Genomic DNA, 27,849 nt, shown 5'->3' on the forward strand with positions numbered 1-27,849 from the left:
CACTTTGGCCTTGACTTTATTATCTGGATTGGAGAAGGCAGGTTGCCTCCAGGGGCAAAGGTAGGTGTTCACCTTTGCATCCTCCATTCTTGACACCATAGCTGAGACCTTGAGTGAGTTCCCATCACAGGGGCAGATGGGGATGCAGTGAAGGGAGCTGAAGGCTGAACTGAATTGGACAAAGTCATCCCTTTTTGAAAGCACTGGGGAAAAAATGTTTTAGAAAATTATATGCAAGCCTAGTCTATACCACAGGCAAAAAGGGAGCTTCTCTGGAAGACGGGGTGCGGGGCTTGGCCCAGGCACTTCATGTGTGAGTTCCATTCCTTTCCACCACCTTGATCCACCCCTGTTGTGCAGATGAGGAAGCTGAGGCACAGAGAGGTGAAGACATTTGTCCATGGTTATGCAGGGACGGAATCAAGCCTGGTTGGCTCCAGAACCCAGCCCTTTCCTTTTATGACCTAGGTCCTTGGTGGGCAGGCTTAAGCCACACTTAGGAGTTGGTTGTACATGGACTCAAACTGCAGAAGAACCCCTCTACCCGCCCCCCACCGTGGCTTCTCAGCACACACAGACTATTCAATTTTGTCTCCAAAACACGTAACAACTGTTACCTTGATCCTGCCTGACACCTTTTCCAGGCATTTCCCCCTCACCAGGGATGGGCCAATCAGAGTTCTCCATTCCCCCTGACAGTGACTGACGCAGGTATGGGCGTGTATCCCCAGTAGAGCCGATCAGAATTCTTTAGGGATGGGTGACAGTGCTGATGTGGAGAGAACCTACCAATGCAGGGGGAAGCCAAGCCCAGAGATAGAGGGGGAGACCCAGTCCTGTTGGTGGTACTTGGATGCCTGGATCAAGCCATGCCTGAAGTCAGTAGCCCAGTCCCAGGAACCTATCTATGGTTTTGTTGTTGTTGTTGTTGTTTTTTAAATGCTTGCACTAGTTTGAGTTGGAGCTCTATCCTTAGCCCTGGAGATGGCCCAGTTAGCCCAGAAGACAGCAGTTAGTTTCCACCCACAGCAGCACCTAATGGTGGTCTGCATCAGCAGACCCTCCAGGCAGGGAGGCGAGGAGTTGAGAACAAGCTGAAATGCAGCCCTCTGGGATGGGGAGGAGGAAGCTCTGATTTGATTTTGCATCCTGAAGACTACAGGTCAATTGTTTGTTTTCATCCGGATTTGAAACGTGGACACAAGTTGCCATCTGCCGCTAAGGATGCTGGAGTTTACTCTGTGGACATCAGCTGAAAGTGCTTTCCCTGACAAGGCTGACTTTTCTCCCTTGAAGGACTTAGTGTAGCCAGTCACAAGGGGAAGGGAGAAAGGATCAGACCACTGAGTGTGGACAGAGGTCTTGTTGGGCAGGTCGGGTGCTAACTGAACACTCCCCACGATGGCCACTGGTCACGTGCCAGGTTCTGGCCTCTTTCCACACAATCTTCATGTGACCCCTGGAGGTGGTTGCTACATACACTCTATCCTCATTTTTTTTTTTCATGAGACAGGGTCTCGCTCTGTTGCCCAGGCTGGAGTCCAGTGATGTGATTTCAGCTCACTGCAGCCTCAACCTCCTGGGCACAAATGATCCTCCCACCTCAGCCTCCCCAGTAGCTGGGACTACAGGCATGCACCACCATGCCCAGCTAACTTTTTTAGTTTTTGTAGAGACAGGGTCTATCTATGTTGTCCAGGCTGGTCTCAAACTCCTGGCCTCAAGTGATCCTCCCACCTCAGCATCCTAGAATGCTAGAATTACAGGTGTGAGCCACTATACCCAGCTTCTATCCTCATTTTTATAGAAGAGAAAACCCAGGCTCAGAGATGAGCAGACTTCTTCAAGTGCACATAGCAAGTAAAAGGAGGGGCCAGGCCAGGAACCCAGGCTGGCTTAGACCCAATCCCCCTGGGCTTAATGCCTTTCCGTAAATCCTGAACCTTTGCAAGCATTAGATCCCAAAACATGAGAGCATCCTGTAGACCAAGCTCCACTCCTCCTGCCTCCCTGACTTCCTGGCTAATTCAGCCAATGCCATCATTCAGATCCTCATCAAAAGCCTCATGCTCTCCATGCCAAGAGCCCACACTAGGGTGGGCTGCCCTCTTTCCCAATTGGCAGATTTTTCAGCCCTTGATTGGCAGATTCTGTAGCCCCTAAACCACTCAGAGGAACCTCACATTTCTGCATGCACAGTGGGCTCCTCCACATCACAAATGTAAATGTGGACTGGGTTATCCCCATTTCTACTCCTTTCTTTGGCCTCCCCAATTGATTATTTTACTTATTATCTTATTATTTTGCCTTCCTCTGCTCCAAAAGTCAGTTGGCCTTTTTTCACAGGGTCATTCTTTTCCCCTAACCTTTTATTATGAAAATTTCCAAATGCCAAAAAGTCAAAATATTTCATAGCACTCACCCCAACCCACCATCTTGATGCCACCGTTGACACCTGACTGTGCTTGTACCTTCTTTAACACCACTCTCTCCATCTGTCCATCTCTCTCTTTATCTGTGATGCATGTTATTATTTTGTCACATTTCAGAGTAAATTGCAGACATTAATACATTTCTCCAGAGTTATTTCTGCATTTCAAAACCAGTTGTTTGTTTTGTAAATCACTTCCCGAGCTTTTCTGCAGCTGAGAGCACATCCAGATCAACAGCTGTGTTGAGACGAAGCAGCCAGCCGCGTGGCCAGAGAGGGAACCCCAGCTCTCACAGTGCACACAGCACCAGAAAAATGCTTTTTTCCACTCTTTTATGAGCATGTGCCAAAGGCCTAGCACTGTGACAGGGTGCTGCCATGAGCAAGGCAACCCACTTCTGCCCTTGGGGACTGATATCCTGGGATTCCCAACAGGTAGAAATTGAAGTGGCTACCCATAAGGAGATGTTTAGGGTCACAACTAGTCAAAACAGTGACTGTTAAATCCAGAAATGTCCAGGGTCCACTTTTCAGAGTCCCCGTGACAGGAACGTGATAGAGAAGGGAACAAGGACCATCCACACAGGCCACAGAAAGGTTCTGAATAACCACCACGCACAGCAAAGCCTCCCTATGGCTTCTGCTAACTCAACCAGTGTGGACAAATCAGCCCTCTTCTGGGCACTGGCCGTGCAGCTGACGCACTGAGCCACACTGCTTGACGTCCAGACAGATCTGCCCAAAATGCCACTTCCCTGTACTAAGTGCCCTTGGGGCAAAAGTATCACTCAATCCCGTAAGACATGGCATGAGTCCTGGGGCCCAACTTCAGCTATGCGAGAGTGTCTTGTTACTACCGTGAACCAACCAGTCTAAACTGTCAGTTCATCTCCAGGTGAGCACTGGCTGTTTCTCCTGGGGAACCTCTTCCCCCTTGGCCTTTGTCTGGCTGACTCCTACTCATCCCTCAAAACCCAACTCAAATGGCACTTCCCCCCAGGCAGCCTTCTTTGACCACCTCTCCCATGGGTTGGGAGCCCTCCTCTGTGCTCTGACAGCCCCTGTTCTCTCTCTTTTATGTAACATATATGAAACAGATGTCTAACTAAAACACACAGCTAGGGATCCCTAGGTGTTTCTGGTTGCTGAACCAGGGCTGGATTTTGGAGAACAGTCTGCTGACAGAGAGGTGGTCCTCTCCTGGAAGGGGAGGAGAGAGGATGCTCCTGATGATGTTCTGTATTTTGTAATACCCTGACCAATGGGGTATATCTCTGGATGGAATACTGTGTAGGAAACACAGGCAAAGAGCCTACACGTTTTTTTGTTTTTGTTTTTTTGAGACAGAGTCTTGCTCTGTCGCCCAGGCTGGAGTGCAGTGGTGCAATCTCAGCACACCGCAACCTCTGCCTCCTGGGTTCAAGTGATTCTCCTCCCTCAGCCTCCCAAGTAGCTGGGATTACAGGCACATGCCACCATGCCTGGCTAACTTTTGTATTTTTAGTAGAGATGGGGTTTTGTCCTGTTGGCCAGGCTGGTCTTGAACCCCTGACCTCAAGTGATCCACCCACCTCCACCTCCCAAAGTGCTGGGATTACAGGTGTGAGCCACCACACCTGGTCTAATATTTTGTATTTTGTATATTTTTATTGTGGCAAAATATACATAACAAAATCTTAACCATTTTTAAGCGTATAGTTCAGTAGTGTTAAGCGCATCCACACTGCTGTGCAATCAATCTCCAGAATACTTTTCATCTTGCAAGAGTGAAGCTCTGTACCCATTAAACACTAACTCCCCACTCCCCTCCCCTCCCCTCCCAGCCCCTGGCAACCCCCATTCTACTTTCTGTGTCTATGAATTTGACTACTCTAGGTACCTCGTATAAGTGGAATCATATAGTATTTGTCCTCTTTGTGACTGGCTTATCCCACTTAGCATAATGTCTTCCGGGTTCATCCATGTTGTAGCATGGGTCAGAATTTCCTTCCTTTTTAAGGCTGAATAATACTCCATTGCATGGCTAGAGCACAGTTTGTGTATCCATGCATCCATCAATGAATTACTTGGTGGCTTCCACCTTTTGGTGGTTGTGAATACTGCTGCTATGAAAATGGGGGTACAGAGTCAGGCGCAGTGGCTCACGCCTGTAATCCCAGCACTTTAGGAGGCTGAGGTGGGTGGATCACCTGAGGTCAGGAGTTCGAGACCAGCATGGCTAACAAGGTGAAACCCCATTTCTACAAAAAATACAAAAAGTAGCCAGGTGTGGTGGTATGCGCCTGTAGTCCCAGCTACTCGGGAGGCTGGGGCAGGAGAATGGCTTGAACCTGGGAGGCAGAGGTTGCAGTGAGCTGAGATAGCACCACTCACTCCAGCCTGGGCAACAGAGCGAGACTACATCTCAGAAAAAAAAAAAAAAAAAAAGCAAACGGGATTCCTGGACCTGGTGGTAATTCTTTTTAATTCTTTGCACAATCAGCGTACTGTTTTTCCAACGCTGCTGTGCCATTTTACATTCCCACCAACAATGCACAAACTTCCCTAATTTCTCCACATCCTTGCCAATACTATTTGTTTTCCTCTTTTTGTTTTTGGTTTTTATGTGTTTGTTTGATAATAGCCATCTAAGGGGTGGAGTCTAGAAGCAATTGAACTCAAAAGTCATTGCACCTTTTTACTTGCATGCCTCGATCATCACGGACGGGATATATAGACCCCACCTGTGACCCGGACATCCGATTCCTCTGCCTTTTGCTACCCTCGCTCATCCAGCTGGCCCCACCCCGCTGCTGCCGCCACGCCTCCCTCTCTTCTCTCCCACCTGCTCCGCATTCTGCGATGATGCTGAAATCCAGACGCCCGCAGACCCAGGCAGTGGCAGGACTCCTGGAGGCCCGTGGAGAAGGAAGCGGCTGGCCAGCCAGGCTCATTCTCAGTGAGGCGGCACCCAAGGTACTTTGTTCAACTTTCCCCTTCTCACTCCCACTGCCTGAACCTTTCTGGGAGCCTCCTCTTCCCTTTAGTTGCCGCCAGGTTCACCTGCAGGCCGCACAAGTGCAAGGCCTTTCTCAGTCCAAGTCAGAGGAATGTTCCGTGTCCCTAGCCCTCGGGTCTGCCTTATCTCAGTTCACAGGCCCACCCTGCGATCCCCTCCTCACTCTGTCTTAGAATCTTCTCACCCTTCCCCTCGCCAGCTCCCAAGCGTAGCAGGGGTGCTTGTTTAAAAAGCTCAGATTGACTCTGGCCCTGCCTCAATCTCTCTCTTTTTTTTTTTTTGAGATGGAGTTTCACTCTGTCGCCGAGGCTGGAGCGCAGTGGCATGATCTCAGCTCACTGCAACCTCCTCCTACTGGGTTCAAGCGATTCTCCTGCCTCAGCCTCCTGAGTAGCTGGGATTACAGGTGTGCACCACCACACACAGCTAATTTTTGTATTTTTAGTAGAGATGGGGTTTCATCATGTTGGCCACGCTGGTCTCAAACTCCTGACCTTAAGTGATCCAGTCAACTTGGCCTCCCAAAGTGCTGGGATTACAGGCGTGAGCCACCGTGCCCAGCCATGCCTCAGAATCCCAGAAGGATCTGGAGAGCTAGATCTTTTTTGTTATTTATTTATTTTTTTTTTGAGATGGGGGTCTCATTATGTTGCCCAGGCTGGAGTGCAGTGGCACTATCACAGCTCACTGTAGCTTCAACCTCGCAGGCCCAAGCTATCCTCCCACCTCAGCCTCCCCAGTAGCTGGAACTACAGGTACACACCACCATGACCACCTAATTTTCTAATTTATTATTTGTAGAGATGGGGTCTTGCTATGTCTCTCAGGGTGGTCTCTAACTCCTGGGCTCAAGCTATCCTCCTGCCTTGGCCTCCCAAAGTGCTGGGATTACAGGTATAAGCCACTGCACCTGGCCAAGATGGGGTCTTGCTATGTTGCCCAGGCCGAGATCTAGATCTTAAAAGGCCCCAGGAGATGTTGGTAGTCTGCAAGTTTGACCACATTTCTGTGGTTACCAGAGACGCTAGTCAATGATGGAAGGTGGGAAGCACCCCCCTGGAGACGATCAGAGATGCTTCCACCCATTGGGGGGCACTTACCCCACAGGAGGAAGCCTGGGCAGCCTTGGGGTCAGAGGATGTGGGTCCTAGAGATGAGCCCAGTTGTCCCTCTCCTGGGAGTGTTTGCTTCTGTCCTGTGGCAACCTGTGAGTGGCTGTGGAAGATACTGGACAGGTTCTCGTGGACTGGACACCCCTTGGGGATGGCCTGGCCTGGCTCTTTGGCTGCTGTTGGATTTGCCCACATTTCAGCTGCCAGTGAGATCTCTGTCCTGTTTCCCCTGGACTCTTGAGGGTTTTGATTCCAGAGATCAGAGGTCCAGCGTCTATACCCATAGGATCAACAGTCCACACAACCAGCATCCTCCAAAGGAGGTGATGCTTAGCTCCACCACCTCATCTCCTTCTTCTGATCCATCTTCTTATTCCTTTCCCTGAACTTCCACTGACTGCCCTTTAGCAGCCTACACTAAGCCATTACAGTGCCATGGAGGGGCGGGGAGACCTGCAGACTTGGGGTTAAATCCCAGTCACATAACCTCAGAGAATTTTGTTCCTATGTAAACCAGCAAACAGATGGTGTCAGCTGAGGCCTCTGAGATGTGATAAAAGACTGTGGGGAAGCACAGTGTCATTTGAATCCCATCTCTACCCTTTACTAATCATACCTAAGCTACCTAGCCTCTCTGAGCCTCAGTTTTCTCTTCTGTAAAATGGGGATGTATTTATTGTCTATGGCTGCTGTAAGAATCCCCACAAACTTAGTGGCTTAAAACAATACAAATTTATCATCCTACAGTTCTGGAGGTCAGAAGTCCAACATGTGTCTCCCTGGGCTAAAATCAAAGTGTCAGTGGGGCTGCCATCCTTCTGGAGGCTCCAGGGGAGAGAATCCATTCTCTTGCCTTTTCCAGTGTCTAGAGGCCCCATTCCATCCTCACAGCATCTTTAAATCTGACACTGACTCTCTTGCCTCCCTCCTTTACCCATAGGACCCTTATGATTACATTGGCCTACCTTGATAACCTGGGGTAATCCTCCACCATTTTTTTTTTTTTTTTGAGACAGTGTCTTGCTCTGTCACCCAGCCTAGAGTGTGGTGGTGCAATCACAGCTCACTGCAGGCTCCAACTCCTGGACTCAAGTGATTCTCCTGCCTCAGCCTCCTGAGTAGCTGAGACTACAGGCGTGCACCACCCTGCTTGGCTAATCCTTTATTTATTTATTTTTTGTAAAGATGGAATCTTAGTATGTTGCCCAGGCTGGTTGCAAACTCCTGGGCTCAGGCAATCCATCTGCCTCGGCCTCCCAAAGTGCTGGGATTACAAGTGTGAGCCACCACACCCGCCAATTCCCCCTATTTTAAGGCAGCTGATTAGCAACCATAATTCCATCTGCATCTTTTACCCCCACTTGCCTGGTAATAACATATTCGCTGGTTCCAAGGATTAGGACCAGGGAGGAAAATAAAGATAGTGTCCTGTATACACTGCAGGGAATAAGCCCCCTATACATGCTAGTGAATGCTGTTACTATTTTTGTTGTTAGAATGTGGGTGATTTCTCATAGAAGAGGAAGAAAAGCTTTAGAAACATGATCTCTGAGCCTGTTTCCTCATCTGGGAAATGGGATCATCCCACTGGTTGTGCAGGCTGTGGTGCGGTTCCAGGGAGATGCTGCCTGACTAGTGTTGAACTCCGTGCAGCACACGGCAGGTGCTTACATGACGGCAATTTGTGTTTTTCTCCCATTAGTTGCTCAGCCCCAGAAGGAGCCTCATTCCCCCCATGTCTCCTGCATGCTTTCTTCTGGTGTCGTCGTGGCCAGGTGGCACTCTGGCTGTGCACATCATGCACAGGTGGCACTCTGGCTGTGACCAGAGCTCTGCCTAGAGCTTATGACCCTGGCATTTTTGCCTGGACTCTGCACACCTGACTCCCACTTGCCCATAGTCAGGAACAGAAGTCAGACTCAACGGTGGCTCCCAGCCCTTCCCTTGTGGTGACCCAGTGGCTGGGCTCCATTCTCCCAGCTGTGCACTCCAGATGGAGGGTGCCCTTGTCCCCTAGCTCCTGCAAAGTCCCTGGGGGATGCTCATTGGCTGTGAACACCATGCCCTAGGTCACTCGTTCCCCACTTCAGCCAATTTCAGAGGGTGACTGGGGGCCGCGATGCTCTTTTTGGCCAGGCTGGGTTCACAGGGTCATTTAGGAGCCAAGCCAAGGAGAGGGTGGTACAGGTGCTGGGCAGAGAAAGCCAGGGCTGCTGCAGGCACCCTCTCCCTACCCCGTGCCTGGCCTTCACCAAGCACTTCCTGACACCACCCACAGCCCATCCTCCCAGACATACTTCCTCACTCGTGAAACGTTGCGTGTGCACGAATCTCGTCTCCCCTGAGGCTGCAGGCCACTTCCTGGGTGGGCTTAAGAGTTAGACTCCTGCCTGTAATCCCAGCACTTTGGGAGGCCGAGGCGGGCAGATCACGAGGTCAAGAGATCAAGACCATCCTGGCCAACAGGATGAAACCTTATCTATACTAAAAATACAAAAATTAGCTGGGCGTGGTGGCGTTGCCTGTAGTCCCAGCTACTCGGGAGGCTGAGCCAGGAGAATCGCTTGAACCTGGGAGGCAGAGGTTGCAGTGAGCCAAGATCGCACCACTGCACTCCAGCCTGGCGACAGAGTGAGACTCCATCTCAGAAAATAAAAAGTTAGACTCCTAATTAATATATCCTTTGCCTGTTATATCTTGGACAGCAAGTCACCTGCTTTATTTCCCTGAGCCTCAGTTTCTTCACCTGTGAAATGGGTGTAGTAACAAATCAGACATGCTTCCTAGGGCTGTTATGAGGACCAAATGAACTAATTTACAGCAGTGACTAGTACAGGGCCTGGCATATAGCAGGTGCTGGAAGGCGTGCGTCTCTTTCCATCTTGTCTTTTCCGACATGAGGTCCACACCTGAGCTGTGCTGCTGAGCTCCAGGACACACACTCAGCCAACCCTACCTCTCCAAGCCTCTGCCTTCTGCATGGTAAATGGCGTTCACGATCCCTGCCTGAAATGATGCCTGTCAAGCACCAAGTCTCAGGGAAAGTAAATGAAGGCCGTGCTCATTGTAACCTTCATGACAAACTTCCCCCAGTTTCTGGTGCTATGGGAACTTGGTGTCAGAACGCCTGGGTCTGAGTGGTGTCACCTCTCTGGGCCTCAATTTCCCCATCTATAAATGGGATCTCACCTGTAAGGGATGAGTGAGTGATGTCATTATCCTTATCTCCCTTTGACCTTCTCACAAGCCACAGAGCTGCCATTCAACCTTTATTGATAGAAGACAGTTGCTCAATTTTACACTTACAGTCTTGATGTTGCCCGAACATGGTGTCTTTGTGAATAACAATTTCAACATCTTATCGGGGTCATGTTACACAAAGCAGACGAGCAGTGCAGGTCAGACGGGTAGCACTGGGATTGTGTCTAAGGGTGGTGGATACTCAGTGGAAAGTTCCAGAACTAGGAAAAACTTAAAGCTCGCCCTTCAAGGCGGGGCTTAATGCCAAAACTCCCAAGCAGCTGGCTGAGCTGTTGATTAAACAGAACATCCTGGCTCTAGGGTTCGGGAACTCCCAGACACGGAGTCAACATCCATCTGGTGGAAAGAGGGGGATGGTGCGTGAGGCTGCAGCTTCTCCAGTTTTGTCTCAACTTTGCTGGGAGAGCATTTTTCACATTTGACTAGCTCACTCCCCTGTCTCTCTTCTAACCCAGCTATCTGCGGAACTTGCCACTTGGGGAGTCAGTAATTAGCAAGGAGAGAAAAAGAAACATAAAAACAGCTGCAGGGCAAAGGGAGGTGAGGAAGTGCCAATAAATATCATGCATTGAAGTTTTGTCCACCACTCGCCACGTGGTTGAGCTTTACATGGTTCAGTTGGCTTTCATTCCATCAGGGGTGTCTTAAATCCCAGTACAAAAGCACCCCCCTCCAGTTCCTCCCTCTCCCATCGCATTTTCCCTTTGAAAGCCCCCCAAACCCCCAAACAATGGCACCGCCCCTCTTAGGTACATGCAAGAAGAGATGTGAATCATGAACAGGTAGAAAAATATCTGGTCTCCAATATGGAAAAAATAGGATGTTTCACAGTATCAACAGTGCTTGCTGGTTCTAAAAAGTAGCCCCAGGCTGCCAAGGGATTACGAGCCGGTTAGAGATGTCATTCTCTGGCCTGTAGGAGTTAGGATGGCTGGGAGGTAGGGAGGGAGAAGGAGTCTCATTCCAGAGGCCTCGGGCTGGGTTTGCAGAAGTTGGGTGGATGGGCCACAATAAATATAAATAAATTTACACACGGTCACGGTGCCCGGCATGGCCCAGGAATCTGCTCCAGTAAAATTCTAACAGACTATCGGAAAGGTGGGGCTGAAGGCCACCTGGACTGGCTCCCATTTCAGAGTTCAGCTTGTCCTATCCAGGAGACAGGCTCAAGCTTCTCTGGCTCCACTTCCCGCCCTGGGCCTGTCCCCTGGAGGCTGCGGCTGAGGTTTGATCCGCTCAGCCATTTCCCATGAGGATGAATTCAAGGGCTTTCACCCCAGGGTGTTTCCTTAATGCACCAAGGTGTCCCAAAATGGGGTGCAGGTCATTGAGGTCACCCAGCCAGGATCCAGGATGGAGAAGTCTCACTCGACATGGCCAGGCGTTCGGCTCAGGCCTCCGAGGAGTGTCAAGGAGTCGGGGGATGCTGGGTTGCTTGTCCACCTTCCTCCGTCCTTCTGACTTGGAAGAGCCCCCCAGAAACTGCCCCGGAAGCTCCAGGGGGAGGCATGAGAAGGAGAGCGGCTGCTGAGGGGAACCGCTTCCCTGTCCAGCCGGCAACTTCACCACAGGTCCAGGAGAGGCTTCGGGGACAATGAGGGACCTGCCTTCTGGGAACATCCTGTTCCAGTCAGTTCTCTGCCCAAGCCGGGTGCCGGGGTTCCGGGGCAGGTGAGGCTGACAGCTCAAAGTAGGGCTATAGGCTTGTTCCCCTGTGCACCCAGGTACTGGGAGGAGGAGTTGGTGCCTGATGCAGCCACACTGTCCGGAGTGGAGTACGCTGTGTAGAGACCCGTCACCTGCAAGTCTGGGAAGGACTGGTCGCTGCCACCCGAGGCAGGGGTCAGGCCTGAGGCCCCCAGGTCACAGCCAAGCGGGGAGTCTCCAAAGGCACCCAGCGTGTCCAAGCTGAATCCCTCGTCCTTCATCTCCTCCCACAGGTTCCCTTTCAAAGACAAAAGCATTAGGGTGAGCTGGCTTCACATCAAACGACCTGAGTTCGAATCCCCCATCTTAGGGAAGAGGCAGAGACCATGTGTGGCGTCTAAGTCATGTATTGTAGAAAAAGGGCATGGGGCCGGGCCTGGGGGCTCAAACCTGTAATCCCAGCACTTTGGGAGGCCGAGGTGGGTGGATCACTTGAGGCCAGGAGTTCGATGCCAGCCTGGCCAACATGTCCAAACCCCATCTCTACTAAAAATACAAAAATTAGCCTGGCCTGGTAGCATACACCTGTAATCCCAGCTACTTGGGAGGCTGAGGCACAAGAATCACTTGAACCCAGGAGTTGGAGGTTGCAGTGAGCCGAGATTGCGCCACTGCACTACAGCCTGGGTGACAGAGTGAGACTCCATCTCAAAAAAAAAAAAAAAAAAGCACGGAAGGGCCAGAGTCGCAGCCCCGGGCCCTCACCTTCCCACTGAATGTCTCTGGGAAAGTCACTTCCATCTCAGAACCTCAGAATAAGATGGAGATGATCAGCGAACCCAGCTCCTAAGGCTGTGGCAAGAGTTAAACAAGAGGACTTGTGAAAAGCCTTCAGTGCTCATGGTATCATTATGGTCAAAACCAGGGGGACAAGACAATGCTTCTCTTTCTTCAGCACATCGAACTACACCACAATCCAGGGGGAAAGAGGCAGGGAGGTACAAATATACCCACTTCACAGCTGCAACTGACTTGCCACCTTGTCCATTTCCCTCGCTAGAGACAGAACTCAGGGCAGAGGCTGTCTCCACCCTTGGCTGGAACATAAGAGCTGCACCCGTGCTAGTGAATGGATGAAGTGTGAGCCTTCACTGAAACCTGAAATTCCCTTGTTCGTTCATTCATCACGTCCCATTTATTGGAGACGATCATGTGGCAAGGCAGCAGGTCAGAGTGTGGCCTGGCATGGGGCTGGCACATGTGAGTTGAAGCAGTTACTGATGAAAACTTTGGGGTCAGACTGAGGTTTAACTCCAGACTCTGCCACTTACTAGCCAAGTGACCTTGGGTGAGTGACTTCACTTCTCTCTGCCTCAGTTTCCTCCTTGGCAGAACAGGGATGTGGAATGGTGGTGACCTCAGGTGATGCCTATGGAATGCTTTGGCCTGGTATACAGCAAATGCTCATTCCCTGTTGGCTGTCATTGGCTGTAACAGGTTGAACATCCCTAATCCAACCAAACATCTGAAATCTGAACTGCTCCAACGAGCATGACCTTTGAGTGTCTTGTCAGAGCTCAAAACTTTTCGGATTTTGGAGCATTTTGGATTTCTGGATCAGGGATGTTCAACTTGTAAAGGTTGTTGCTACGGGGACAAGACTGTGGGGCAAATGCAGGCTGTACAGTCCTCTCCCTCACTCCCTTTGGCCCCCCGGCCTCTCCCCTCCCCATTCCATTCCCATCACTCCATTCCTCTGGCCTCACCCTGCAGAGCGAAGTCCATGATGCTTGGGTCGAGGGCATCCACCTCAGTGTTCATGTCGGTGCTGATGTTGATGAAGTCTACAGGAGCCCTTCCCATGGCGGGGTGGGGGAGAGGGCTGGGGCTGAGGTCCGGCAGGGCGTGCAGTGGCGGGGTCTGGGCTGGTGCTGGAGAGTCTGGAGCAAGATGTGCCTGGGGCTGGACCTGGTGGTGCAGGGGGACTGACTGCAGGGACAGGGTCATCAGTGGCTGGGGTGGGAGCTGGGAGACAGCCAGGCAGCCATGCGCCATGGCCACTGTGGTGGCATGAGTCAGCACGGGGGCCTCTGGTTCCCCCGGTTTGCCAGGGCGCCGGCAGCTTTCAGGCCGGTCGGAGATCAGCTTGTCCAACTCCTCTGCAGGCAAGTGGGAGAGGTCACTCAGAACCCACCCAGCAGTTACCGGGCCCCAGCCCAGGCCTGGGTTTAAATTCCAGTGTCACCACCTGTGTGACCTGAGCAAGCCTCTTGGACACTCAGAACCTCTGTCTCCTCACCTATGAAATGACATAGGCATCATCTCATCTCACAACTTAACATTGCCACCCATTGTAAATGAAGGTGTCTATTAAATACTTCTCTGCGTCCTAGCCCATGCTGGGTGTTAATATTTTATTATTTTAAACATCTCTGCCCATCTAGCAAAACATCATACACTCTGCAAAGGGTTGTTGTGGAGATGTAACAAAATCACAAACTGTGCAGAATCTTTGAGGAATAAGAGACGACATCAAAGGCTGGGCTCATGCAATCCCAGTGCTTTAGGAGGCTGAAGCAGGAGGACAGCTTGAGGCCAGGAGTTCAAGATTAGCCTGAACAACATAGTGAGATACCATCTCTACAAAAAATAAAAATTTTTAGCTGGGCGTGGTGGTGTGTGCCTGTAGTACCAGCTACTTGGGAGGCTGAGGTGGGGGGATCACTTGAGCCCAGGAGGTTGAGGCTGCAGTAAGACATGATTGCACTACTGTACTCCAGCCTGGGTGATAGAGCAAGACTCTGCCTTTAAAAAAAAAAAAAAGTCATCAGATAGTAACACTAGCCCCTTTCATCTTTCATTGGGACAGTGCCTTACGGGACAGCCCTGTAACCCTAGGACTTCACTTAAATCTCATAACAGCCCTGCAAGAAGGAGGTAAGGCCGCGATTACAAATCCCATAAGACTGGGACAAAATGTATTAACATGCAAGGGGCCCTAGCCACTCCCTGCTACTAGAGAGACATTAAGAAATGTTGCTGTGGGTTAAAAATCCTTAATACTCTTGGATATAAACAAGTAAAGACAAATTACTCTCAAATTATTTTTGGTTAATGGCTATGTCTTGTTGAGTGCAACGCAGGGTTGAGAGTAGACTGGTAGGGTCCCCAGATCTATTTGGGTTGTACCCATTTTAGAAATGAGAGCACTTAGAATGTAGAAGGCAAAATAACTTGCCCAAGACTTCACTCTGAATATGTGTCAGCACTGCCCTGGGTCTCAAGCCAGACCCCAGCGCTCTCGGTGCGGTGGGCGCGATGTGATACACCCTCAACTGAGGGACCATTGGCTCCTGCTATAGCCCTTCTCCCTGCCTTGAGTTGTTCATCCCCAAGCCACACCCCTCGTCCCATTCCTACCCCGCACGGTGATACCCAACAGACTCTGGCCACACTCCGAAGGCTGGGGCAGAATTAGCCTCCACGTCACAGTCCGCATGCATGTGTCCCTTGGATGGCCCCTCCTCAAATCCATTAATTTTTTTTTAAAAACAGATGCAATCCTTTTTCTAATTAGGAACAGGATAGAAGTTTTGGAAAATACAGAAATATGTGAAAAATATAAAAGTTATCAATGGTCTCTCCATTCACAGTAAAGATTTTGGTGTATTTCTTCCCAAACACACAAGCATATTTATTCTCATTCTCTTGCTCGCTCTGTCTCAGATACATACATTTTTGGGAGGGAAGTGAATATGGATATATATGTATTTTAAAATGTGATCTTGCTGTGGATATTGATTTATAACCTGCCCCTTTTCACTTATTGTTTGAGAACATTTTTTTTTCTTTTTGAGATGGAGTCTTGCTCTGTCACCCGGGCTGGAGTACAGTGGCTTGATCTCAGGTCACTGCAACCTCCGCCTCCTGGGTTCAAGTGATTCTCCTGCCTCAGCCTCTTAAGTAGCTGGGATTACAGGCACCTGCCACCATGCCTGGCTAATTTTTGTATTTTTAGTAGAGATGGGGTTTCACCACGTTGGCCAGGCTGGTCTTGAACTCCTGACCTCAGGTGATCCACCTGCCTTGGCCTCCCAAAGTGCTGGGATTATGGGCATGAGCCACTATGCCCGGCCTAACATTTATTTATATTCCAAAAATATTTTAAAATATTTCTCATCTCTAATACTTGCATGGTATGCCATTCTATTTATTTAACCAACCCCTCTTGTGAGATGTCTGGACTGCTTTCTGTGTTTCACTCTTAGAAATAATTTTGTGATGGATAACTTTGTTCACAAACCTTCTGCTCAAATCTTTGCTCTTCACAGTACACATTGTCGGAAGTAGAATAATTGGACCAATCCATGGGTACCATTTGCAGGTGTTTGATATATTAGCTTTCCCTCAAAAAGTTTAACAGCTTAAATTCCTATCCATTGTATACGAAGCTGTCTATCTTTCCACATCCTAGCCCACACTGAGTGTCGTTATTTTAAACATCTCTGACAGTGTGGTAGGAAAGCAATGTGTATCCCATGGTTGTGTAGTTTGGCATTTCTGGGCAAGAAACTATGGATGATGAGTGAGATCCAACAGCTTTTCCTGTTTCTGATCAGGCCCCTCTACTACTCCTGCCACTGGATAGGGTTGGGGAGGGGGTGGCCTATTTCATAGGAGGGAGGGAGGTTTGCCAGACGCCTGTCTTCCCATCATCCTGGCTGAGAAGTGTTGCAGACTGGGTAGGGCATAGGCAGAGCTGGGGCTGGGCTGGGAGGAGGGGCGCGTGGTGTGTGTTTGCATGCATATGTGTGCGTGCATATGTGCGTGTGTGCACACACTAGGGGCTGTCTGGGCCTCTTGGCCATGCTGTGGTGGTGGCCAGGTCCTTCCTCTTCCACTTGTGTGTGCACACGTGTGTGTGCATGCATGTGCGTGTGTGTGTGTACACGCTTCGGGCTGTCTGGGCCTCACCAGGGTTGGCTATGCTCCGGTGGTTGGTGGCCAGGTCCTTCCTCTTCTGCATGTGTGTACGTGTGTGTGTGCATTTGTGTGTGTGTGTGCACGCTTCGGGCTGTCTGGGCCTCACCAGGGTTAGCCATGCTCCAGTGGATGGTGGCCAGGTCCTTCCTCTTCTGCGTGTGTGTGCACACGTGTGTGTGTGTGTGCATCCGGGCCTCGCCGGGGTTGGCCATGCGCTGGTGGATGGCGGCCAGGTCCTTCCTATTCTGTGTGTGTGTGTTTGTGCATGTGTGTGCATTTGTGTGTGTGTGCACATGCTGTGGGCTGTCTGGGCTTCACCGGGGTTGGCCATGCTCCAGTGGATGCTGGCCAGGTCCTTCCTCTTCTGCGTGTGTGTGTGCACGCACGTGTGCATTTGTGTATGTGTGTGCATTTGTGTGTGTGTGTGCACATGCTGTGGGCTGTCTGGGCTTCACCGGGGTTGGCCATGCTCCAGTGGATGCTGGCCAGGTCCTTCCTCTTCTGCGTGTGTGTGTGCACGCACGTGTGCATTTGTGTATGTGTGTGCATTTGTGTGTGTGTGCGTGCTGCAGGCTGTCTGGGCCTCACTGGGATTGGCCATGCTCCAGTGGATGGTGGCCAGGTCCTTCCTCTTCTGCGTGTGTGCGCATTTGTGTGCACAGGTGTGTGAGTGCATTTGTGTGTTGCGTGTGTATTTGTGTGTGTGTGTGTGTGCGCGTGTGTGCATCTGGGCCTCACTGGGTTTGGCCATGCTCCAGTGGATGGTGGCCAGGTCCTTCCTCTTCTGCGTGTGTGCGCATTTGTGTGCACAGGTGTGTGAGTGCATTTGTGTGTGTGCGTATTTGTGTGTGTGTGCGTATTTGTGTGTGTGTGCGCGTATTTGTGTGTGTGCGTGTGTGCATCTGGGCCTCACTGGGTTTGGCCATGCTCCGGTGGATGGCAGCCAGGTCCTTCCTCTTCTGTGTGCGTGTGAGTGTATTTGTGTGTGTGCGCGTGCGCACGTGTGTGCATCTGGGCTTCACCAGGGTTGGGCATGCTCTGGTGGATGTCCACCAGGTCCTTCCTCTTCCGTGTGTGTGTGTGTACATTTGTGTGTGTGTGTGCGCGCGCTGCGGGCTGTCTGGCCCTCACCAGGGTTGGCCATGCTCCGGTGGATGGCAGCCAGGTCCTTCCTCTTCCACTTGTGCATCTCCTCCTCCATCTTGTCGATGCGGGCCAGGTTCAGAGCCCACAGGCAGCCCTTGCGGGAGGAGCCGCTCATCTTGTTCTCCACCTTCTCAAAGCACTTGTTCAGAGACAGGTTGTGCCGTACCGAGTTCTTCCACCCGTCGGGGGCCGTCTATGAAGACACATGGGCATTCAGAGGCCTCCCTGTAAGCCCTTCCCCCTACCCTGGGGATCTCCTACTCAGGCCTATAGGGGCAGGACACTGCAGTGGCAGGAATAATTTGACAGTGCCTGACACTCAGCCTCAAGTTGGAGAGACAAGAGAGAGTGCTGGGGACTGAGGTCAACTGGTGTGGCCATGCCCTGATGAGAGGGGAACTACAATTCAGCTCCGGCCAACTGTTACTATAGGAGGATGCAGCCTGGCCTGCTGAATCTTCCATATTCTCTCTCCCATTCAGGAAGCAAGCGAGGAAGAATGATGCCAATAAATGGATAACTGGTCAAGTGTATTCAATGCAAATTTACTTTTTTTTGCGACAGGGTCTTGTTCCATCACCCAGGCTGGAGTACAGTGGTATGACCACGGCTCACTGCAACCTCGACCTCCTGGGATCAAACAGTCTTCCCACCTCAGCCCCCCAAGTAGCTGGGACTACAGGCGTGCACCACCAGCAAATTATTTTGAAATGCTAGATAAGCAGATATCACAATGCATCTCACACCACATGTGTGCATGTGTGCACACACACTGTACCGCAGTATTTTTGCTAAGGACACTGTCCAGGCCAGGGACCCCACAGCTTGGTGTACCCTCTAACTTCCTGCTCCACTTTTTGCTTTGATGCTAACAAGGGTAACATTACTAGTGACCAACCCTATGCTGGAAGCTGCCAGGCCCTTTATCTGCAGGATCTTCACTGACCTTGCCAGCTTGGGATGATTCTCCACACCTGACAGATGAGGATACTGAGGCTCAGAGGTGAAGGCTCTTGCCAATTCTGTTGTTTTGCATCATTATGTTGTACCGAATCTGTGCTGAGTAACTAGTCTGGTGCCTCTGCCCTTTTCTCCTTGGGAGGCCTAGTGAACTCCTCTTCATCTGTCAGAGCCCAGTTCAAATGCCCCCCTCTCTTTCTTTCTTCTATGTGAGTGTATGTGCACATGTCCTAACCACCAGGATGTACAGACATAACTGGGAACCGAAGAGGGTTGGCCCAGGGCCAGCCCTGGATTCTGGCAGCACCAGGAAGAGACCAGGGCAGCTCCAGCACCTCTACCCTGGCTTGGGACCCCTCACCTTGAAGTAGGGGAAGTGCTCCTTCATGAAGCTGTAGATCTCGCTCACAGGCAGGCTGCCTGTCTTGCTGTTCTTCAGGGCCATGGCGATCAGACAGCTGGGGGCAGGAGGTGGGGCAGGGCAGGGCAGGCCAGGCGTGAAAGGGTCTCAGGCTGACAGCCCAATGCCTCCTCTGCCAGGAAGCCTGCCCTGCTTGACCCTACACACTCATACACAGTGAGCTCTCAATATCTTTTTATGGCCCGATGTCTTTCCCACCCTTTGCCCTTTCTCCTTGACCCTGGGCACAACAATTGGTACTGACTTGAGAAGTCTTACCCTTTCCCCTCTTTATTGCATCCCCATAATTTTAATGGCTATGAGCCTTTAGACTTTACCTAGGTTGTTTCCCCCGCCCCAAACTCCCACGAGGTGTACAATACTATTATTTTGATGACTTTTTACATTTGGGAAAATCGAGGCTCAGAGAGGTCATCCCACTTCCCCAAGGCCACGCGGCTTGTGAAGGAAGTGAACTGTGGCACTGGACTCAGGTCTGCAGTGGGCTCTTGACCCCGGGGATGCTGTGATGCTCCTTCCTGAGAAAACTCCCACCTGGGGGTTCCTCACCCCCCAAAACCTCCCCTCTTGGAAGTCTGGGCTGCCACAGTAGCTGTCTGAGATGCCCTGAGGGCAGCCTCATCCCTCTCCTCCCGGAGCCGCCCTTGGCCCTGACCCGGCCCACCCTGGACCTCACCTGTATGAGTAGATGGGCTTGGGGTAGTGTTTGGGGTGCAGTTCCTGAGATGAATGCACAGCCATGTGGGGCTGGGGGTAGGGGGGCCGCACCCCAAATGGGGGGCCATAGAGGCCCACAGGAGGGCACTTCCCACAGGCAGGGGCAGGGAGAAAGTGGCAGAGAGAGAGAGAGAAGGTGAGAAATAACATACGTCACTCACAGTAACCCTGTCCCCAACCCAGTTTCAAAACGCCTTGTGTGGGGATTCACAACCATCCAGGAAACAATCTTGTCTCCGCTCAGGGCAGGAGTTTTGGGGGAATGGAATGAATGACCCCATGACATGAGCATGGGGGGAATGTTATCCCCATGTGCTGGGTGAGTAAACTGAGGCTCAGAGGGGTCCCCGGCCAGCCCAAGGTGTCTGCTGCTCAGTCCAGGGCTCCCCTGGGCCCTTGGTACCTGCTGGGCACCCGGGGGTAGCGGGAACTGTGGTTGGGTGGCAGGTGAGTACAGATGCGGCGGGTCCTGCAGGCCAGATGAGGGCTGGCCCCCCACCGGGAACTGGCTCATCTGCTGGGCCGGAAGAGGAAGAGACAGAGGGTCAGGGTGGGGGTAGACACCCAGTCTGGAGGGTACTGTCCGCCCTCCGCAGTCCATGCAGTGGCACTTACGCTGTCTCTGTGGCCAGTTATGGGGCCCAGACCTGGCATGCCTCGGGGGGCCATGCCTGCTGGGCCATGGAGAAGGGGACTTGGAGTGGCTCCCACATGCAGGTCGGCCACCCCAGCCAAGGCACCTGCAGGAGAGAAGCACAGAGACGCTGCCGGGCCGGAGGAATGATGGCTGCCACCAGGAACAGCCCAGTGCCCAGGTGTCTCCGAGAACGGAGCCAGCCCCTTTCCTCGGGCCAGGCACATAGTAGGTGCTTGGCAAATCACTTCCCTGGTGTGTAGTGAAAAGTAGGTTCTTACCAGCTGTATAACCTTAGGTCAGCCTCAGTTTTCCCATTTGTACTTGAACTACTGATACCCCTAACTATAAATTTGCTGTGAGGGTTAAATGAGATAATGTCTATCAAGTGCTTAGCACACTGCTGGGCATATGATAATATCTCAATAAACATGAGTCAATAATAAATGATAATCATGATTATGTAATACCTTAGTTCCTATCCTTCATGAAGCTAAAACACCAATTCACTGTTCATTTCTTGTCCTCAAAAACATGCCATGGCTCCCGAGTGCCTCTACGTTTCGGTCCAAAGTACCTTTGTGCCTCCTCTCCCCTTTGCCAAGCCCTGTTACTCCACATAGGATGAGAATAGCAGACACACTTCCCCCATCTTGTGCTGGGCTTGTGACAGACATTGCTAATCTATCACAGATTCTTACTGCACTAGCCTGATTTTAGGCAGCCACCTCCAATCAAGCAAAGTTGACCTGCAGGATGGTCTTGCCCTAGGGCCACCTCTTCCAGGAAGCCCTCTGGGTCCTTCAGCTCTCCTCTGAGTTCTAGCTGCCACTGTCCCTAGATGTGTTTGTCTTGTCCTTCTCTCTCTGACAAGATCATCAGCTCCCTAAGAACTGGGACCACATCTTATACCACTCATTGCTCCAAATGCCTGGCACAGTAACAGGCCCACAGAAAGTACCCAGCAGTGGAGAAAGTGGAGGTATCCTTATTTCACCATTTATTAAACACGTCCTGCATTCAAGGCACTTTCTGCACTGAATCCTCACAATGTCCCATGCAGGCAGTTCTGTTACACTTTTGCTGCAAATGTGGAAACCAGTCAGGGCAGAAAGCACTTGGCTGAGATCACACAGCTGTTCCCTGGGGGTTCTAGATCAGGGGATGGCAAACTGGCAGCCAAACTCTGTTTTTGTAAATAAAGTTTTATTGGCACAGAGTTGCATTGATTCATTTACACATTGGCTGTGGCTGGTTTTGTGTTACGATGGCAAAGTTGAATCGTTTTGACAGATAGTTGACCTACAAAATCTAAAATATTTACTACCTGGCCCTTGACAAAGTTTGCTGACCCCTGCTATACATGCTTTGCCCAAGAACAATTTGCCCAGTGAAATAAATAATCCTAGACAAGTATTTTTCAACCACTGGTACTTTTAATATACTATTGTTTATTGTTTTGTCACTGTTTCACTTTTCTTCAATACTTTCTGTGTCTCTAAGCATTTTATCCATTTGCTATGATTGCAGCTAACTGCCACTAGCTGCCATTTATTGAGCATCTACTGTGTGCCAGACTCTATACTCAGCACTTTCCACATATTATCTCTTGGAATCCTCTCGATCAGGGGGCAGCAAACTTCTTTTGTGAAGGGCCAGATGGCAAATATTTTAGGCTTTGCTAGCCAGATGGTCTCTGTGTTTTTACAACCCTTGGAAAATGTAAAATCCATTCCTAACACAAAGGCTGTACAAAAACAGGTCGTAGGCTGCATTTGGCCCATGGGCTATAGTTTGCCAACTGCCCTAGAGGTTCAAGATGCACCAGTGTGGCAGCAGGACCGTATTCACAGAAACCTTAGCTCACCCAGGGCGTGGCACACAGTTAAGCAAATGATCAACCACATCTCTCTAAGGAAGGCAGCATTTGTCCCATTTTACAGATGCAGAAAGAGAGGCCCAGAGAGAGTGGGAGACCGGGTCATGGCTGCACAGTGGGTGGGTGGCAGGGCTGGGAATCACCCCTCTCCTATATCACCCTCCTCCCTGCCCACCTTGTCCCTGAGCCTACCTGGGTGTGGATGTGGCACGCAGGGGCCACCTAGGTCCACGCGGCCACTTGCCATCTGCTGCAGCCGAGGCACGTCCACCGCCGTGAGCCACGACAGCGACTGCAGGTCCCCGGGAAGGTCGTCATCGCTGGTGGTGGCTAGAAGCCTGCAAAGAGGAACAGAGAACTCGGGCGGGAGGGGGAGCTTAGGCCAGCTCCTGGGGGTGCATCCTGACCTCTGGAAGCACCCACTTAATGTGCCTCATCTCCCCAAGCCACGCCAGCCCTCCAACCTGCCCGTCCCCAGGACTGGACACGGGAACCTGGTCCCAGATCCCTTTCGGCAGCCAGATCTTTCATCCTCATCATTCCTTCCTTAGCCCACTTAACGCATCCTACTGAGCACCTACCACACAAACAATGCACGCGAATATTTGTTGAGGACTTGACCAGTGCCAGGCACCAGTCAAGCCTTTTTACACTCCCAGTCACCCTACGCGGCAGGTGTTATTATTCCTATTTTACAGATGGGGAAACTGAGGCACAGTTGGAGCTCACCTACTATGGGACACTACAGCACAGAGCACTCAGGGCCTGTGGTCAGGGTCCCACCTGCCATGACAGGATCAGTCACCTGACTCCATGTCCAGGGCAGTTTCCTGCTGTACTGTAGCTGTGAGGAACATGGAACTTGGGGACGGTCTGCGTGGATGATCCTGCCATGTGCTGAGGCAGCTGAGTGCCTGCTACCTGCCAGGCCCTGGACTCAGCATTCAACAAGCACTGTCCTGCACAATCCCCACAGCTGCTGTGAGATGTAGGGTGGGCCCATACTCCCCTTGTACAGATGAGAAAACTGAGGCTCAGAGCACAGAGTCACCTGCCCAAGGCAACACAGAACAGGAGGTGGTGGGGCTGAGACCCAGTCAGTGCCTCCTGAAGCCTGAGCCCTTCAATTCGACCCCTGGTGGCCCCGGGAGGCTCCAGTTAGGACCCACGCCCACCAGTCGCAACAGATTCATGGGCAAAACATCGCTTGTAGTGGATGTAGGATAGCTACCCATGGAGGTGCCAGACAGGTCAGTGATTTGGGATAGCCACGTCACTCCCCAGTGCCCTGAAGTCACGCTTGCCATGCGACTCCAAGAGCGCCGGGTCTTACACCACCATGTGGGCCCTGTCGTGATGGTGCAGACCAGCCCAGGAGCACACGCCAGACCCCACCACATCTGCCACCCCTGCAGCCAGCGGCTTTCTGTGTCACCACCAAGAGGCCCATAGTCTAAATTCTAAGCTCCATGTTTCAAAAATAGCCTCATAGATTGAGGGGCAGAGAGAGGCGGGACACCGACCCATCCTGCCCTGGTTTTCTGCGCCTCTCGGAGGCTCCAGCAAGGCCCAGCCCTTTCCCTCCCTCCATCTGCTTGGCTAGCTCTGCTTCATGTTCTCCCTCTCCCTCCTCCTCCCTGTCTCTCTCTCTGCTCCTCCCCATCTCTCCCCTCTTGTGTTTTAGGGCCACAATTAGCGTTGCCATGGCCACACTGCTCAGTTGTCACAGGGCCGGGCCCGGGGCCCACGAAGCTGGCATCAGGTGACTGCCTGGCTGCCCCCGCGATTGGCTGCCTCATAGGGAAACAGAGCCTGGAAACGATTTGAAAACGCGGCCGGCCGTGTCAGCGGCAGCAGTTGGCCCGGCTGCTGTCCCCCGGCATCCCATTGTGTGACAAACGACTGTTGCCCCTGTGGCACGTGGCCCCCATTGTCCCAGGGGCTCAGTGCAATTGTTTCTGCGGCCCCCCGGCTGCCACCCCTCCAGCCTGCTCGTAACTCATCTGGCCAAGTGACAGCCACGGCCCCGGGCCTGGGCGATACCATCTGTCCCCTCAGGCCCTGGGAGACCACAGGGTGAGGTGCAGGGGCAGGGCCTCCTATGCCACCCGCTGTTGGGGGTGCTGGCCAGTCCTCACCCTCCCTTTCTCACCCACTGGCCAGCCAACCTCCTGGCGCCTGGTGGTGCAAGCCGTGCTCCTGTTCAGTAACCTTTTGTGACTCCCCACTGCCCTGGCTGCTCTGCTTGGCACTGCGGTAACAAGGAGAAGTGGAGATGGATCCCTGCTGGCAGGTTTGGTAAGGTGGCTGCCCTCCGAAGCTCCCTGAGTAGTCGGGGGGAGGGGCTATGAATAAACCAGATTCCTAAGTGCCACTGTGGGGCAGGATCTCTGGCAGCAGGTAAACCTAACAGGCAGTACCCGTGGTGGTTAAATATTTGGGCTCTGGATTCTAATCCTAGTTTCCAATTGCCTGTGTGCCCTTGGGCCACTGGCTCAACCTCTCTGAGCCTCAGTTTCTTATCTGTATAATGGGGATAACAATAGCTCTTATCTCATAGGATGTCATAAGAAATATGTAATTGCATGTAAAGCACTTGGAACAGTGGCTCACAGTAAATGTAATATGAATATTTAGCTGCTATTAATATTAATACCAACATTAATGCTCATATTAATATTCACCAGGTCACCAGGGGGCTGGAAGTACACTGAAGCTTTGGGGTCTGGGGGTCACATCGACATGCCCCGGCCACTGCTACCACTAAACACTCCCATGTAATGAGCACTGCCTGTGTGCCAGACCCTGGGTTTTACACTGGCCCCATTTTACAGATGAAGAAACTCAGGTCTGAGTGGTCACTTCCATGCTGTCAGCCTGTTTCCCTATAGACTGAAGATTACACGAAATCATGTATTAAGGGCTTAGCATATGGCTGAGCATCTAGTCGGGCTGAGTCAATGGCGCTCTCTTGATTCTTCTCTTTCCTGCTACTCGTGAGCCCCTCTGGCTCCCCCTTCCTGCACCCCACTCCTGCAGCCCCCCCGCAGGCCCAGGCAGGGCTCACCTCCACACCTTTGCATTTGCCGTTCCCCTTGTAGGAATGATGCCCTTTCTGCTCCCTCCCCTGCACCCACGCCCACCCCTGGAGGCTCACTGCAAAGTCTGACTTCTGGCCTCTTCACCCCAGACATCCTGCAGACATCACTGGACCCTACCTCTTATTTTACCTCTGGAAAGCAGAGATTGGTTTGCTCCCCATCTCACAGTCTGGAAAAGGACCAGGGCTGGGGTCCTGACTCCCCGTGCAGGTTCCTGCTACCGAGAGCAGCACCTCCTCTGGGAAGCCTTTGCCACCCAGACCCCAGGCACAGGGACCCACTCTGCACCCTGACTGCTCTCTACACTTCGCCAGGACCAGCGAGTCCTGCACTGTCTAGGTCTCTGCCCCATCACCCTGCCTTCTGGCTCACTGAGTGTTGGCTCCAAACCCCATATTGCCCCATGTCCTTGCACACAGTGGATGCCTTTGTTTTTTGAGACGGAGTCTCGCTCTGTCGCCCAGGCTAGAGTGTAGTGGCATGATCTCAGCTCACTGCAACCTCCGCCTCCTGAGCTCAAGCGATTCTCCTGCCTCGGTCTCCTGAGTAGCTGGGAGTACAGGCACAAGTCACCACGCTGGGCTAATTTTTGTATTTTTAGTAGATATGGGGTTTCACCATGTTGGTCAGGCTGGTGTTGAACTCCTGACCTTGTGATCCACCTGTCTTGGCCTCCCAAAGTGGGTGCCCTTTAAATGCCTGCTTGGCTGGTTGAAACAGGCTGACCGCAGGCCACCAGTGCTGAGAGTTGGTGTGACAGTGATGGTCACATCTAGCTCTTTTGAACTGACAGAGCTGTCTTCTGCCTCCTCAGGTCCTGCCACAGCCCCAGGACAGGGACAGAGAGTAGGCAGCCCCACTTCGCAGATAGGGAAGCTGAGACCAGCCCAGTAAAAGCAAAATCCCTTTGTTTATAAGTGAGGCAGTCAGAACTCAAACCTGGGTCTGTCTGCCTCCCTCAGATTGTTCCTGTGGCACTACAGGCGGAGATCAGACGTCTTCTGGGGGAGATGCCCCACCCTGGGTCCCGGGCTCTCACTTGGGGCTGTGCGACCGGCATCTCCCAGAGAGCCAGTTAAAATGCAGAGTTGGGGCCCCAGCTCAGACCCTGAAGCCCCACCCTTGGAGCTTCCAGCTATGCTCTGGGGGAAGGACAGCCCACAGGGGGCACGGCCAAATCTCAGGCTTTGACTGGACAGATCTAAGTTCAAGTCCTGGTAACCCCTGAGCTGCGTGACCTTGGACAAGTCACTGCAGGTCCCTGGGGCTCCACTCCCTGGCTGTCATAGGATCAGGTGAGCCACTGTGTGACTGACTTTTGGCACAGGTGCAGTCCCCAACTCCCTTCTCGGGGGTTTGCTGTACATGCTTGGGGTCGATGGCCAGGCCCCTGCTTCCCCACTACCCCAGGCATCCCAAAGGTGGTCTGGTCCTCTCTTGTGCCCACTGCCCATGTCAGAATGTCCACCTCAGTGCACCTGACAGGTGGCCCCAGCCAGCACCCTGGACACCTGCAGTGGCTGCGGGCACCAGGAACACTGTGGTGGGAGTCCACTGGCTCCGAAGCCTGGCTAACTTCCTGCTGTCTCTTACGGTCTCTCTGGCATTCAGGCATGTCTTCTATGTGCATAGCAAGGGCCAGGGGCTGACGTACCAGGGCCTACATGAGAATGTCTCATCCCCCAACCCCCTGCCCACACTGACCTCTGTTCCCCTGCAGAAAGGTCAGCACGCACCCCTCTCCACAGTGGCATGCGAAGCCCGCTCCACACCTCTCCCTCATCAATGCCTGAAGTTCCCTCATTAAAGGCGTCCCCATGTGCCCTCGCCTCTCCTGGTGCCTCATTTGAGACAGTGTAAACTACAGGGCTCACAGCAGCTGTAACTCAGGAAAGACTCCTTGGTTCTGGAACCACCCATTCTGGCTTCTCAACCATAGGCCCTGGGGAGGGCACTTAATCGCCAGCCTCAGTTTCCCACCTGTAAAATGGGCATGAGTGATAATAATAATAGTAATAGCCGCAATACCTCATACCCCCCAGGCTGGCAAACTGGTGTGGAGGCAGAGTGGCTTTGTGATCCACCCTGCCATCTTAGAGGGTTTGGGAATATTCCCTGGTGTGTGTGTAACAGAGACAGCCACACAGAGAGAGACCCTAAATCAACCTCCTAAGTTTCTCCTCTACTGGAAAATGACAGCACATTTTTAATTCAAAGAAAAAGGCACATTCTAGCCCCACTGCCCTGGGCTCTCCTCCCAAGGCCTGTTCTGCTCCCCATCTGGGTGTGTCGCTTCAGTTCCTGGGTGAGAGGAAAATTCAGCCCCGCTAACCCTGAGTCATCCATGTCACTGACACCTGCCTGCCTGCCTAGGGTCACCTCCAGAGGGGGCTTTGAGAAGAATCAACTTCAAAGACCCAACTCTGGCCGGGCGCGGTGGCTCATGCCTGTAATCCCAGCACTTTGGGAGGCCAAGCCAGGCAGATCACCTGAGGTCAGGAGTTTGAGACCAGCCTGGCCAACATGGCGAAACCCTGTCTCTACTAAAAATACAAAAAG

General features: G+C 52.0%; 1 protein-coding gene across 1 annotated transcript in view; it reads right to left on the reverse strand.

Moving 5' to 3' along the window:
• Positions 1-9,799: 9,799 nt before the first annotated feature.
• Positions 9,800-27,849, reverse strand: part of FOXN4 (forkhead box N4) — a 31,556-nt gene continuing 13,506 nt past the window's right edge. The window contains exons 3-10 of the mRNA XM_003279647.3: positions 22,382-22,527; positions 20,292-20,416; positions 20,080-20,190; positions 19,636-19,763; positions 18,900-18,996; positions 17,564-17,771; positions 13,216-13,608; positions 9,800-11,747 (exon numbers count right to left, since the gene is read on the reverse strand). Coding sequence (XP_003279695.1) covers positions 11,488-11,747; positions 13,216-13,608; positions 17,564-17,771; positions 18,900-18,996; positions 19,636-19,763; positions 20,080-20,190; positions 20,292-20,416; positions 22,382-22,527 — 1,468 coding nt within the window. The 3' untranslated portion in view covers positions 9,800-11,487. The remainder of the gene's footprint in view (positions 11,748-13,215; positions 13,609-17,563; positions 17,772-18,899; positions 18,997-19,635; positions 19,764-20,079; positions 20,191-20,291; positions 20,417-22,381; positions 22,528-27,849) is intronic.

The sequence above is a fragment of the Nomascus leucogenys genome, chromosome 10, assembly GCF_006542625.1.
Source record: "Nomascus leucogenys isolate Asia chromosome 10, Asia_NLE_v1, whole genome shotgun sequence".
NCBI classification, from domain to species: Eukaryota; Metazoa; Chordata; class Mammalia; order Primates; family Hylobatidae; genus Nomascus; species Nomascus leucogenys.